A 14,211-nucleotide genomic window follows, 5' to 3' on the forward strand; every position below is an offset into this window, starting at 1 on the left:
GGGCTCTATTTATTTGTATCTGTCCTCACACTGATGCTCAGTGTTAATTTAAATCCCTGCATGGCAAACTTTGTCTTGCCTGCAATTTAATTTTTGCACATAAAATTAGAAGACAGTTCTGTAAGCCCATTCTGTGAGATGAAGAAGGTTGGTTTGGACTGAATATGAAAATGACCATCCCTGCCGGCCAGCTCATGCTGCTCTGGTCTCTATTCAGTCCCGAATATCATTTGCATGGACCTGGTGAGGTTGAGTGCGGACATTGCAGAACAGTGGTAGCTTCCCTTTCCTATTGAAGCTGCAGCTTCCCAGAGAAGATTAAAGAGGGCGGTGTTATCTAGCTGTACAGGCCCAAGATCGTATTCTCAGAGGCTTTCAGAGTAAACACAACGCTGCGTGTGCTTTTTGTGCAATATACTTCTGCGGTCTTTGTATCTCGGTTTAAGATGTCTGGTCTCAAACTTGTTGGACTCTTTGGCTAAAGGAGAATTGTCTTCAGAGCAGCATGTAAAATTGGAAGGCGTTGGCAGGATTTGACTGAATCCTTCTTGAAGAGCATAAAACTCTTTAGTGTGCAGTGATGGGGGGTTGGGGGGCGGCGGGAGTTGTGATGAAGACCAGCCACAGGCTATGTTTAACAAACAGGATGAAAATAATCTGGTACCCTGTAAAGAAGGATGAGGTTACTCACCTCGTACGAAATTGTTTATTTATGTGTGTGTGTGTGTGTGTGCGCATGTGCACACCCATACCAGGGTTTCTTGCTGCCAATGAATGCCAGGCTCATATACCCCTTTGCATCTGGCTTTTATGCGGGTGCTAGGTAATTGAACCCAGGTTGGCAGGCTTTGCAAGCAAGAGCTTTTCATTTTGGAGCCATCTCCCCAGCCCCAGCTCATCCCTTATAGGTTTCTTTTAGATGTGTCCTCTGAGCTGTGAGACAAAAATATGTTTTGGCCATTGTTGTTACTGTTTTCTTAAGTCAGCTTCCCTTAGGATTATTATGTTAATATTTGGAGTAAGAAGAGGGGAATACAAGGTAGAGTAAACTGGGCATAGTGGCGCACGCCTTTAATCCCAGTACTCAGGAGGCAGAGGTAGAAGGATCGCCGTGAGTTCGAGGCCTCCCTGAGAATACAGAGTGACTTCTAGGTCAGCCTGGATTACAGTGAAACCCTACCTTAAAAAACCATAAAAGAAAAAAAAAAAATGTAGGGTAACAATATAAATTTAAAACTTTCTGAAAAGAGAGCTAATGCTACTTCACAAATTATTTTTATAATGGCCATGCAAAAGTATATATATATTTTTTTAAATGCACAATATGATGATTTGACATGCATATATGCATTGTAAGATGATTACCACAATCAAGTTAATTAATGCATCCATCATATGAGTTACTATTATTGTAAGATTGCTTAAGATCTTTGCAAATTGCAAGCATATTATATAGTATTCATTAAGTTTAGTTATTGTGCTACACATTAGATATTCAGAATGTATTCATTTTTTTTGTTGTTGTTGTATTTGAGATGGAATCTTGTTATGTAGCTGGGCTGGGCTCAAACTCATGATCCTCTTTTCTCATCCTTCCAAGTTCTAGGATTACAGGTGTGTGCCACTAAACCTAATCAAATTTATTCATCTTATATCCAAAAGGTTTCATTCTCTTTTCATATGCTTGTTCTTCTTTAAAAATCTGTGGTATTTTTTATATGTGATTCAGTGACATAAATGAGACTCTGTACTCATTAAATAATAGCTCCCATTCCAATCAGACCAAAAAAAAAAAAAGAATATTTTAGAAAGTAAAGGCAAAACCCAATCAGACCAAAAAAAAAAAAAAAAAAAAAGAAATAATAGCTCCCATTACCTAACACCATCTCGCAGCCAGCACTACTTACTGTCCATTCTGCGGTCTGTCTCTACACATTTACGTACCTAGGGTACCTCACATAACTGGACTCACAGCATTTGTTTTGTGAGTGTCCTATTTCACCTAGCACAATGTCTTTAAGTTCATTTACATTATAACATCTGTCAGAATTTCTCTAAAAACTTTCATACATGTATATATTGCACATTAAGCATAGTTCCCCGTATTCCATTACCCTTATTTTGCTTACCCCTCCTGATAGTCTCCATTTATTTCCCTAGCAAGTTTTACTTCTACCTTCCTGTTGTAGACACATGCATGTTTTCAGGTATCTGTATGAAACCTAGGGAACACATTCTTTGCAAGACTTTCCTAATTCATTTAATATAATTATCTCCAGTTGCATCCATTTCCTACAGATGAATAATGTTCTTTATGACTAAAAACTTCACATATATATGTAATTTTATTTATTCATTTCTCTGTTTTGGGACATCTAGGTTAGTTAAGGCTGCAATAAGCATAGATGTGCAAGTATCTCTGAGGTTGGTCTGGAATCCTTTGGTAAATCCCCGGAGTGGTATAGCTGGGTCATATGGTAGATCTATTTTTAGTTTTTTGAGAAACCTTCATACTTACTTATATAATGGCTACACTAGTTTACAATCCCGCCAGCCGTGCATAAGGTTCTCTTTTGTCCTTATCCTCACCAGCATTTGTATTTTTTTTTTAACGATTGTCAGGTTGACTAGGATAAGATAGAATCTCAATGTAAGTTTTGTTTTACATTGCTTTGATGGCTAGTGAGGTTGAACATGTTTGATAAGTTTATTGGTCAATTGTATTTCATTTTGAGAATGACTGTCCATTTCATTAGCCCATTTGTTGAGTGGGTTGTTGGATTGTTCAATTTCTTGCTTAATTTTTAAAGAATATATGTATATATACATATATAAGAATGCACACACACATATGAATATAAGTGTATGCATATGCATATGTATATGTATATGTATATGTATATGTATATATATATCACAACGATTTTTCTCCCATTCTGTAGGCTGTGAATTTACTTGATTAACTGTTTCCTTCACTGTACAGAAGGCTTTTTAATTTCATGAGGTTCCATTTTTGTAACAGGAAATTTGACAGAAATATTTAATTATAGTATTAACACAAATAAAGTAGATCCTGTTATTTAATATCAGTTAGGTAGAACTGCTACCTTATTTGATACTGTTAATTTGAGTGATTCTCAGTCAGCCCTCTCTTCTTTAGGGTTTTTTATTTTTATGAGGGAGCAGGGTCTCACTCTAGCTCAGGCCAACCTGGAACCTGTTCTGTAGTTCAGGGTGGCCTTGAACTCATAGTAGGACTACTCTGCCTGCTGAGTACTAGACAGCCTTCTTAAAATCCAGTTCCTATTGAAAGAATCAATATTCATTTTTTAAAAATTCTTTATTTATCTGGGTGTGGAGAGGAGAGAATGTGCATGCAAGGGCCTCTGGCCACTGTAAACGAACTCCAGACACCTGCACCACCTTGTGCATCTGGCTTATGTGGGTTCTGGGGAACCAAACCTGGGTCCTTGGGCTTTGCAGGCATGTACCTTAACTGCTAAGCCACCTCTCCAGCCCCAAAGCAATATTCTTAGTATATGTGGATTCATGGCATCATCCTTCTTGAATAATAAGGAAACCAGGGGAGAAAACTGAAAATAGGTGTTAGTTGGAGCAGGTATTGTGGGAGAGGAAGGCACAGAAGAGGCTAAGATCATCGATTACATTTTTTTACCTGTTTAACAATTTAACTGCAATTGGCCTTTTGGCTGCCACTGTCTAGCTAGACAGTTTATCTGAGCCAATAAATACAAATATCATTGATAAGCAAAGCTCCTGTTGTTATCATTAACATTTTGGAGAAAAGTGTGTGTGTGTGTGTGTGTGTGTGTGTGTGTGTTCATGCACGCACACATGTGTGCACACACACATGCACTTACATCCTCGCTTCTACTTTTTACTTACTTAGAAGTTGAATAATGATAGGAATTGGGAATGAGAGAAATTCTTTAAGAGAAGACAGAAAATGGGAGAAGATGGGAAATTGCTCACCTGTCAGATAATTTGCTTGACTGACAGTTACAGTTTGAATGTAAAATACCGCCCCTGCCCCCAAGACCATATGTTTGGACACTTGGTCCCTAGCTCTTGGCACTATGTTGGAGGGTTGTAGAACTAAGTGATAAAACCTAACTGGTGGAAGACACAGGACAGTCCTTTAAAGATTATAGACACCCTCCCATTTCCTACTGAGCGCTCTGATTTCTGACTGCCACCTTAAATGTAAAGAGCTCATGCTAACACCCACTGCCACGGTCCCATGCATCCCCACCCAGGAGAGTCTGTACTCCCTCACACCATGAGCCAAAACAAATGCTTCCTTCGGGATGGAGAGATGGCTTAGCAGCTAAGGTGTTTGCCTGTAAAGCCAAAGGACCCAGGTTCAGTTCCCCAGGACCCACGTTAGCCAGATGCACAAGGGGGCGCACGTGTCTAGCGTTCGTTTGCAGTGGCTGGAAGCCCTGGCGCGCCCATTCTCTCTCTCTTTCTCTCCTCCCCCTTCTTTCTGTCAAATAAATAAATAAACATAAAATATTTTTTAAAACATTTTATTTTAAATAAATAAATAAATGCTTCCTTCTTCCTGAAGTTGCTACTTCTCATGTTTGGTGACAGCCATGAGAAAAGTAGTTAGCACAGCTATGTTTGACAGAAGTTTTGTACGTGGTAAGTGTCACTGACTGTTAGGTGTAGAGTGACCTGTTTTAGTACTATATGCAACTTTCCTAAATGTCAGCCAGTTCCAGTTTACATGTGCTCACACATGGATAGGAAGACCCCTTTCTCCCACACATTGAAGCTTTTAAGGTCTCTCTTCTTTCTCCAAGCCTCTTCTTTCCCTTTCTCCACTGCATCAAAATTGTCCTGACCTTTCTTTGTCCTCTCACCTGTGGGTTTTTTTTAATTGTTTATTTATTTATTTTTTTTTATTTGAGAGTGACAGACACAGAGAGAGAAAGAGACAGAAAGAGAGAGAGAGAGAGAGAGAGAGAGAGAGAATGGACACACCAGGCCTCCAGCCACTGTAAATTAACTCCAGACGCGTGCACCCCCCTGTGCATCTGGTTAACGTGAGTCCTGGGGAATCGAGCTTTGAACCAGGGTCCTTAGGCTTCATAGGCAAGCGCCTAACTACTAAGCCATCTCTCCAGCACCCGCCCCCCTTTTTTTCACATTTTCCTTCACTTTATTGTCAGCCCAGAATGGTTCTGGGGGGAAAAATCAGATTTATTCTCCACTTTCTTCCTCCTTTCTGATAATTTACCTCACATTCATTCTCTCTACTAACCTCCTTCCTTCCCACTTTCTGAGCTTTTGATCTCTAAGTAGCCAAGCAATTTTAGTCAGTAGGTTATAGACACTTTTAAAATTTTAACCAAACCTGTGAACTTTTCTTCCCAGAAAAAAATTTAGTTGTGCATTCCTAAAAAACAAAAATGAGACTAGAAAAATATCCATTGTACTTAGTGACATGAAGTTCTTTATGTCCTTTGCAAAACTTAAAGTGCATTCGCTGTGACCTGATTGGATGATGTTGGGGAATGAGTGGGAGGTAAAGACGTGAAGAGTTCAGGGATAGAAAATATTCCTAAGTATTTCACTGTGATGTGGAGGGGAATGGGATAGCTGGTCGAGGCATGTAAAGTGGGGGAGAGGTGAATTACTTTTTTTGTTTTGTTTTGTTTTGGTTTTTCGAGGTAGGGTCTCACTCTGGTCCAGGCTGACCTGGAATTAACTATGTAGTCTCAGGGTGGCCTTGAACTTTCAGCTATCCTCCTATCTCTGCCTCCCAAGTGCTGGGATTAAAGGCATGCACCACCACGCCCAGCTTGAATTGCTTATTTTTATAAAAGCATAAGTACTAATGGAAAGGGCTGGGTTGAGAGTAAGAGGGTGAACATATACACAAGAGAAAAATTGATATAGAAAAAGGTAATGTTCCTATGAAGGCAGTAAATCAGACTTTTGTGGACATGTCGGACATTGTTTCCATGGGGGACAATGCAAATTAGTTCCCACAGAAGTGATTTATAAATGATCATTTCCATCATGGTTGTTTCAATACTTTAAGACTTTTAAGGTTTGTCTGTTTTGCCAGTGGTTTCACAGAATACGAGGAGAGGGGATGATACAATGGTTTGCATGGGCCCATTTCTTGGCTCAGACACTAGAATGTTAGACAATCTTAAGTTAACTATTCATACCTCACTACTACACTTTAGCAGTAAGATGCATTTGAGGATGTTTTGATGTGGGTGTGGGGGGGGAGCAGCTGTCATAACTGGGAGCATCACGGTCATTTGCTACCCAGGACCAGTGATGCTAATCACCTTGTAATACATGATACAGGTGTTTTAGCAAAGAACCATTCTGCTCAAAGCCTACAGCACTTTTAAAATATTTATTTATTTATTTATTTATTGAGAAAGAGAGAGAGAGAGAGAGAGAATGGGTATACCAGGGGCCCTAGCCAGTGCAAACAAAATCCTGGTGCATGCACCAGCATGTGCATCTGACTTACATGGGTTCTGGAGAGTAGAACTTGGGTCCTTAGGCTTTGCAGGCAAGGGCCTTAACTGCTAAGCCATCTCTCCCAGCCCCCAGTAGCAATCCTGATGAGAAACTATAGACCACTTACAAGGTTCCTTCCTAGGACCTTTCCAGCTTTAAAATCACTATTATCTAGAAGTTGTAGTACATTGCTTCAGAGTTACTTATTTCTTTGCACAGATGTGGGGTGGGGCACTCCAGGGTCTCTTACCACTGCAAATGAGTGCCAAATGCCTGCACCATGGCTTTACCTGGTGGCTACAGAATTGAACCCAGGGCAGCAGGCTTTCCAAGCAGGCACCTTTAACCACTGAGCCATCTCCCCAGCCCACTGCTGTAGCTTTTAAGCCTTTAAGAATCTATTAAACTTCAGGGAAAACCTGCTTTTCTCAAACAAAGCCAACTCAGGCTGGTTTTTGGATTAGGAGTTTGAACTAGGTGCTATAGACATTGTACGTCAATCAAAATTGAGAAATCCAAGTTTGACTTATCTCTATTTTCCCCCCTCATATTTCAGGTACTGTTGGGATTTTCAACTCCAAGGTGAGTACCCTGACCATGTGTGGTTTAATATGAAGAATGTCTATAGACAGTGTAACTGTCTCTTCTGAGTTTCTCGGGAGAGGGAACCAGCCATTTCTGAGGAAAGTTAGTGGAGTGTTTAATTAACCTTCACCCTACTGGGGGCCCCTGCCCTGCTTTTTAGCAATAATAGGCTCTATGCTTCCCACCTTCTGAGTGGCTGGTTGCTGTATTATTGAACTGAACCAAAGGAAGAGTGTGCTTTTATGCCTTCAGTTTTGTCAGATGTCAACATGATCCTGCAGCATTCAAATAACATAGTGGCCAAGTACATAATAAAAACCTTGGGTGGGTTCCAACCCAGCTAATCCTTCATTTGCTACAGAAACAAATTCCAATACGTTATATCCTCCACCACAGTGCCCTTCTACAAAGCCTGTCTGGCAGCAAGGAAGTGTCAGAAATGGAGCCATGTTAAAATTCCCCCTAGAGCAGTGATATCACATTTTAATATGAGTCTCACTGAAGCCTTGGTGCTTCTAATTGCTTTCAAACCATTGTTTTCCTACTTTTTCTTGATGAACTCAGCATCTGGTATGATTCTGGAAAGTACAACAGACAGCTGTATGCAAAATTAAAAAGAGAGAGAGAGACAGGATTAGAACACATTTTTAAATGGTTCAAAATTGGAATTTTTTAAAATTCAAATAGTTTGAGGGGGTGTCTAAACTGCTACTTGCATTCATTCTTTTCAATGCTCTGGTTGTGAACATCAAAGACATCATCCTGAGTATTAATTATCTGAAGTTATTAGAGATGGAGGGTTTTCATTTTCTCAGAGATCACAGAGTTTTAGATCAAATTTACAAATAGCTTTGTGAATTGTTTGACTCTATAACTTTTTAAAACCTAATTGTAAACTTCTCTAGCACTTTGTATTTTCCTACTGTCACCGTACTCCATCTCACTGAGCAGTAATACTTTAAAGAAATTAAAGCATTGAGTGATGGTACTACCTTTATTAAAATTTTATTTTCCTAGCTCATATATTGTTTTAATGTATTTCAAGCCTATAGGAGGCTGTCTTTAAAAGCCAACTTTAGGAAATAAAACCATATATTTTTAAAAGCTTTATTTTTTGACTCTTGTAAGTTCAGGTCCGTATACTTCACCCTACTTTTAATAATGTGATGTCGTGTTCTAAAGCTTTCATAGCTGAGAACAGAGATGGAGAGATAGAGAATCACATGTAATAATGTAACAGTTTGCTTCACAAAATATGAAATTCACTATTCAGAGAATGGCCCTATAGTTCAGCGTTTAACAGATGCTAACCAAAATCCACAGGGGGCAGGCCATGTTTGTGAACTGGCAGAAGTGAATGGAACTGTGAGGGTAGAATTAATTACCTGAGAAGAAATAAAGAATTAGTGTCAGCGAGGTGGTAGAATAATATGCTGAAGAGAGAAAATGGTTTTGGAGCTCAGCATAGGAAAGTACATTGAACTAAAGACACAGCACACATCTTCCCCAGGTTCTCCTCACGATGGTACTGCAGTCATCACGTGACCCAGGCCAGCCTTGGCACACCCCTTTCTGTCTCACAGAAGGACAGATGTAGAACAGTCAAGGGAACGGTTGAAAATAGTTTATTTAGAAAAGAAATTTGCATTTTTTTTTCCTGGACAAGGATGGAAAAATGTATATAGCAAAATCATTGCTTACCTGGAAATAAATTAAGAAAAATTCAACTAGAAAATCTCACGTTCTTGTCCCCAGCCTCACTCCTTCTGTTACAAAAGTGGCGTGAGGGAGGGGTCAGTTCTTGGCAGAGTGCTTTGGACACTGGTGGGGTAGATGGACGTAATAGCTGCTCTGTGCCAGGTACTGCAGGACATGATAGGATGACGAGAAGAATGGAAATGTTTTCGAAAGAGAACAATTAGCCGAAGAATCCCAAAGCCCAAGGAAATTAGGTAACACAAGGCTGAGAGAAGTGAAAAAGGACAAAAGTGATGACCTTACAATTTCCTAGCATTTTTCAATTAATTTTTTTTTGCTTTTTTGTTGTGTTTTGTTTGTTTTGATTTTTTGAGGTGGGGACTCATTCTAGCCCAGGCTGACCTGGTACTCACTCTGTAGTCACAGGCTGGCCTTGAGCGCACAGTGATGCTCCTGCCTCTGCCTCTGCTGATAAAGGCATGCACCACCACTCCCTCTTTTTAAAAATATTTTGTTTATTTATTTAAGAGGGAGAGAGGAAGAGGCAGATAGAAAAAGAACAGGCATGCCAGGGCCTCCAGCCACTGTAAATGAACTCCAAATGCATGTACCATCTTGTGCATCTGGTTTATGTGGGTACTAGGGAATTGAACCTGGGTCCTTAGGCTTCACAGGCAAATGCTGTAGCTACTAAGCCATCTCTCCAGCCCTGTTTTTTTTTTTGGAGGCAGGGTCTAAGTCTAATACAGCTTGACCAGGCTGTCCTCAGACTCATAGTAATCTTCCTATCTCAGCCTTTTAAATACTAAGATTAAAAGCTTGTGCCCCCAATGCTCTGCTGATTTTGTTTTTGAAAACAAGGGTCTCATTATGTAGTCCAGGTTGGACTTGAGTTCACCATGTAGTCCAGGATAGCCTAGCACTTGTCACCTTCCTGCCTCATCCTCCCAAGTGCTGGGATTACAGTGTTCGCCACCATGCCCAGCCCTTCCCTAGTGATTTTACATATGGTACCACCCTCTGTGCAGGAAAAGGATGGGGTGAATTTTATTAATTCTGTGCATTTTTCTAAACACTTTGGTTCTTCAGGATACCTGGACTAACCCATCTCATGCCTGGAAGGAAAGATCTTTAAACATAGACAACCTCGTATTTCTAGATCGTTTTAGTAGCACATATTTTTCAGAACAGCTTTATTGAGATATAATTCACATATCATAAAATGTATCTCTTTAAAGTGCACAAGCTGGTGGTTTTTAGTATAGTCACAGAGTTTTGCAACCATCATCACTACCTAAGTTCAGCACACTTCCATCACCCCGGTGAGACCCCAGGCCCATCTCAGAGCCATTACCCATCATTGCTGTATTTTACTGTCTCGTTGCAAGGTTATTGGGGATTAGTGATAGCGTGTATAAGCATCTAACACAGTATAAGACCTAGTAAACCATAGGAGAATGTAGCATGTTTATAATAATAATGGCATTTCTTCCCACACATTTCCACCCTCACATTTTTGGTTCACTGTCACTTCCTAAATGATGTTCATCTGAAAAGAAAACACAATCCCAACAACTATTGCTTTAATGCAGAGGAAATATAAATGGAAGACTTCTTTTAATGAGCTTAGATATAATTGAACAATACGAAAAAGACATTTTTATTTTATGACAAGGCATGATAGCCTTGATAATTTGACTTCTGCTTAGTGTGTGTGTTTGTATGAGTGTGTGTGTTTTATATGCATGCATGTGCGTTTGTATGTGTGTATGTGCATGCCTGTAGAGGTAGGGCAAAGGTCAATATCAGGTGTCTTCCTTATTGCTTTCCACTGTATTCTTTGAGACAGAGCTGTTGAACCGAGAGCTCTCTGATTCAACTAGGCTAGCTAACCAGAGAGTCCAAGGGATTCACTGTCTCTGCTTTCCCTGTATTGAGATTACGGGTGCATGCTACCATGCCCGACACTTATGTGGGTCCTGGATATCAAACTCGGGTCCTCATGCTTGTGGGGCAAACGGCATTTTACCCACTGAGCCATCTCCCCAGCCCAAGTCCTGCTTACTTAAAAAGCTATTATTATTGTTGCTGCTATTGCTGTTGTTGTTTCGTAGTGCTAACAACTGAACCCAGGGCTTTGCACACGCTAGGTAAGTGCTCTGCCACTGAGCTATATCCTTAGAACAAAATAAAAATCACCATCTGGGAGGCTGAGGTAGGAGGATTGCCATGAGCTAGAGGCTACCCTACCAGGTCAGCCTGGATTAGAGTGAGACCCTACCACAGAAAAAAACAAACAAACAAAAACCAAATGTTTTCTTCTTAATTTTTTTTACTTAAAGAAATAAAGAAACACCCATGGGGGCTTTGCTGTAGAATAGTTTCTATCACAGCAATCAGATAGTTACAAGATTGTCTCTATCTGCTGTCTAAATAACAATCTGTTTTGCTCGTTAAGGCTGATGACAGATCAGTTTGTCATGGAACAAACTGATTTCCTTTATTTTGTTTCACATTCCCTTTTTATAAAATATGTTAATTATTGGTAATTTTAGTATACTGAATCAAAATTTTACCCAAAAGATGCAGTGTTTACAATTCCACACTCATTGCCAGAGCTAGCAATGGCTCAGTGGTCAAAGGTACTTGCTAGCAAAGCCTGACTACCCAGGTTCAATTCCCCAGTACCTATGTAAAGCCAGGAACACAAAGTGACACATGAGTCTGGAGTTAAGTCTTTGGTCGCAGAAGGCTCTGGCATGTCCATACTCTCTCTCTCTCTCTCTCTCTGCCTCTCTCTCTCTCTTTCTTCCTCCCTCCCTCACTCTCTCACTTTCTCAAATAAGCATATATTTTTTAAAACTCAGTACCATAAGACATAGTCATGAATACTAAAATTTCTAATCACAGACCCAAATTTAAACAAACGACATATTTTAGGAAAAACTGCTAAGGATATTATACATACATGTGTAAGAAAGTCATACTTATTTACTGTTTATTTATTTTGTATTTTTGGCACAGGGTCTCATGTAGCTAACATTGAACTCATGGGCCTCCTGCCCAGTGCTGGGATTCCAGGCGTGTGCCATCATGCCTAGCTAACAAGGTCATATTATTTTGTCCAGTGGTTACTCACATTACATTTTGCTGTTTGTAAATATGCACTATGAAATTTTTGCCAGCTTGAACATTATTTGAGTATATGGGCACTGTAGATTTCTGAGAAAATTATCTAGTATATTTTAATATGAAACAAAATCGACTGTGAATTTTTAAAATCTGATTTTGAGGCTGGGGATATAGTATGATGGGTAGACTGCTTGCCTACCTTGCATGAAGCCCTGGGTTCATGCCCCTGGACCATATAAAACTGGGTATGGTAACAGCACCTGTCTGTAATCCCAACACTCAGAAGGTAGAGGAAAGAGGGTCACAAGTTCAAGTTCATCCTCAACTACTACTATGTTGGAGACCAGTAAGTTTAGAGACCTTGTTTCCCCTCACCAAAAAAAAAAAAAAAAAAAAAAAAAAAAAGCTGGGTGTGGTGGTGCACGCCTTTGATCCCAGCACTTGGGAGGCAGAGGTAGGAGGATCACTGTGAGCTCGAGGCCACCCTGAGACTCCATAGTGAATTCCAGGTCAGCCTGGACTAGAGTGAGACCCAACCCCCAAAAAACCAAAAAAATAAAACAAAAAAATCTTATTTTTCTTATTTCAAGATGACAAGTTTATTTCCATGTCAAAGTAAACTGATTCCTAAAGCTATATCTTGACATAAGCAAATAACACAGATTGAATAAAGAAAATGTTATTATAAAGCTACATTGAAAAATCTGAGCGTGGTGGCATACATTTATAATCCCAGCGCTTGAGAAGCAGATGGAGGAGGATTGCCACAAGTTTAAAGCCAGCCTCATCTATACAGCGAGTTCCAGACTAGCTAGTGAGGCCCCATCTTAAAAAAAGGGGGGAGGGCGGAGAGATAGCTAAGTGATTAAAGGCATTTGCTTGTAAAGCATGTTGACCCAGGTTCAGTTCCCTAGTACCATGTAAAGCCAGATGCACAAAGTAGCCATATGTCTGGAGATCATGTGTGGTGGCAGGAAGCCCTGGCACACCCATGCTTTCTCTCTCTCTCTTTCTCAAAATAAATAAATAAGCAGAAATATTAAAAAACTAAAACCACACCAACAATATATTCACACAATGAATGCATAAATTTTGTATGTATCCAATAAAACAAAGTTTTAAAACAGGAACATCTATTAGAAAATTTATAATTTGAGCCCTGTTTACTTTGAATATATATACACACACACACATATATATTTATAATGTATGTACATGTGTGTGAGTGCTGATACATGCAAGTAAGTCACAAGATACATGTGGAGGTCAGAGCGCCGTGTAGGGGTTGGTATTTGCCTTCCACCTTGTGTGAGGCAGGCTCTCTTGTTGTTCACTACTGCATTTGTTAGGCTAGCTGACCCTCAAGCTTCCAAGGAACCCGCCTGTCTCTGACCCTTGTCTGGCTGTAGGCACTCTGGCTCTAGCTCAATGTGGATTCTTGGAATCCAAACTCAGGTACTCATTCTTGCATGGCAAGTGCTTTATTCACCCAGCCATATCCCCAGACCTATTTTATGTTAGTAAGAAATTACTTTGGGGCCAGGTAGGCATAGGCATGGAGGCCCACTTGTAATCCCAGAGCTCAGGAGACAAGAGACTGGTGCATCCTTAAGGCTTGCTGGCTAAGACTTGCTGAGTTGGTGAGCACTGAATTCAATTGAGATCCTCTCTCAATAAATAAAGTGGAGAGCAAATGAGAAAGATACCTGATATTAACCTCTGGTCTGCACATGCATGCACACACATGTGAATGCCTTCATACACACATGCACACTATGTACATATGCATACAGAGAAAGAAGAAATTACTCTTTAGTCTTAGATACAAATGGCATTATGGCTAGTTACCCCTGCCCTTTTGTTTTATTTTGTTTTGTGTTTCAAGGTTGGGTTTGCTCTAGCCCAGGCTGACCTGGAATTCACTATGTAGTCCCAGGCTGGCCTTGAACTCACAGTGATCCTCCTACCTCTGCCTTTTGAGTGCTGAGATTAAAGATGTGGGCCACAATGACTAGGGTTTTCTCCCTTTTTAATTTTTATTTTTTGAGTGCTTACAGATGTGCTCTGGTATTTTAAAGGTAGTTTGACAAATAATATGACAGAGCAGGAAGAAACAGGAGGAGAGTAGATAATTAATCATAAATTGACACTTGTCAAAGCTGAGTAATGGTCATGTGGGAGTTTAGTACATGCCTGTCTACCTTAGTAAATGTTCAAAATTCTTGGAGTGAGCACGTAGCTCAGTGGTAGAGTGCTCACCTGGCATGCCCAAGATCTGGAACT

At 40.1% G+C, this 14,211-nt stretch overlaps 1 protein-coding gene across 2 annotated transcripts in view; it reads left to right on the forward strand.

Annotated features, from left to right (window-relative positions):
• The window catches only part of Skap1 (src kinase associated phosphoprotein 1), a 360,283-nt gene that overhangs the window by 66,542 nt on the left and 279,530 nt on the right, over positions 1 to 14,211 (forward strand). For both annotated transcript variants that reach the window (XM_045159250.1, XM_045159249.1), the window contains exon 3: positions 7,070 to 7,095. In XM_045159250.1, coding sequence (XP_045015185.1) covers positions 7,070 to 7,095 — 26 coding nt within the window. The remainder of the gene's footprint in view (positions 1 to 7,069; positions 7,096 to 14,211) is intronic.

The sequence above is a fragment of the Jaculus jaculus genome, chromosome 9 (assembly GCF_020740685.1).
Source record: "Jaculus jaculus isolate mJacJac1 chromosome 9, mJacJac1.mat.Y.cur, whole genome shotgun sequence".
Lineage (NCBI taxonomy): Eukaryota > Metazoa > Chordata > Mammalia > Rodentia > Dipodidae > Jaculus > Jaculus jaculus.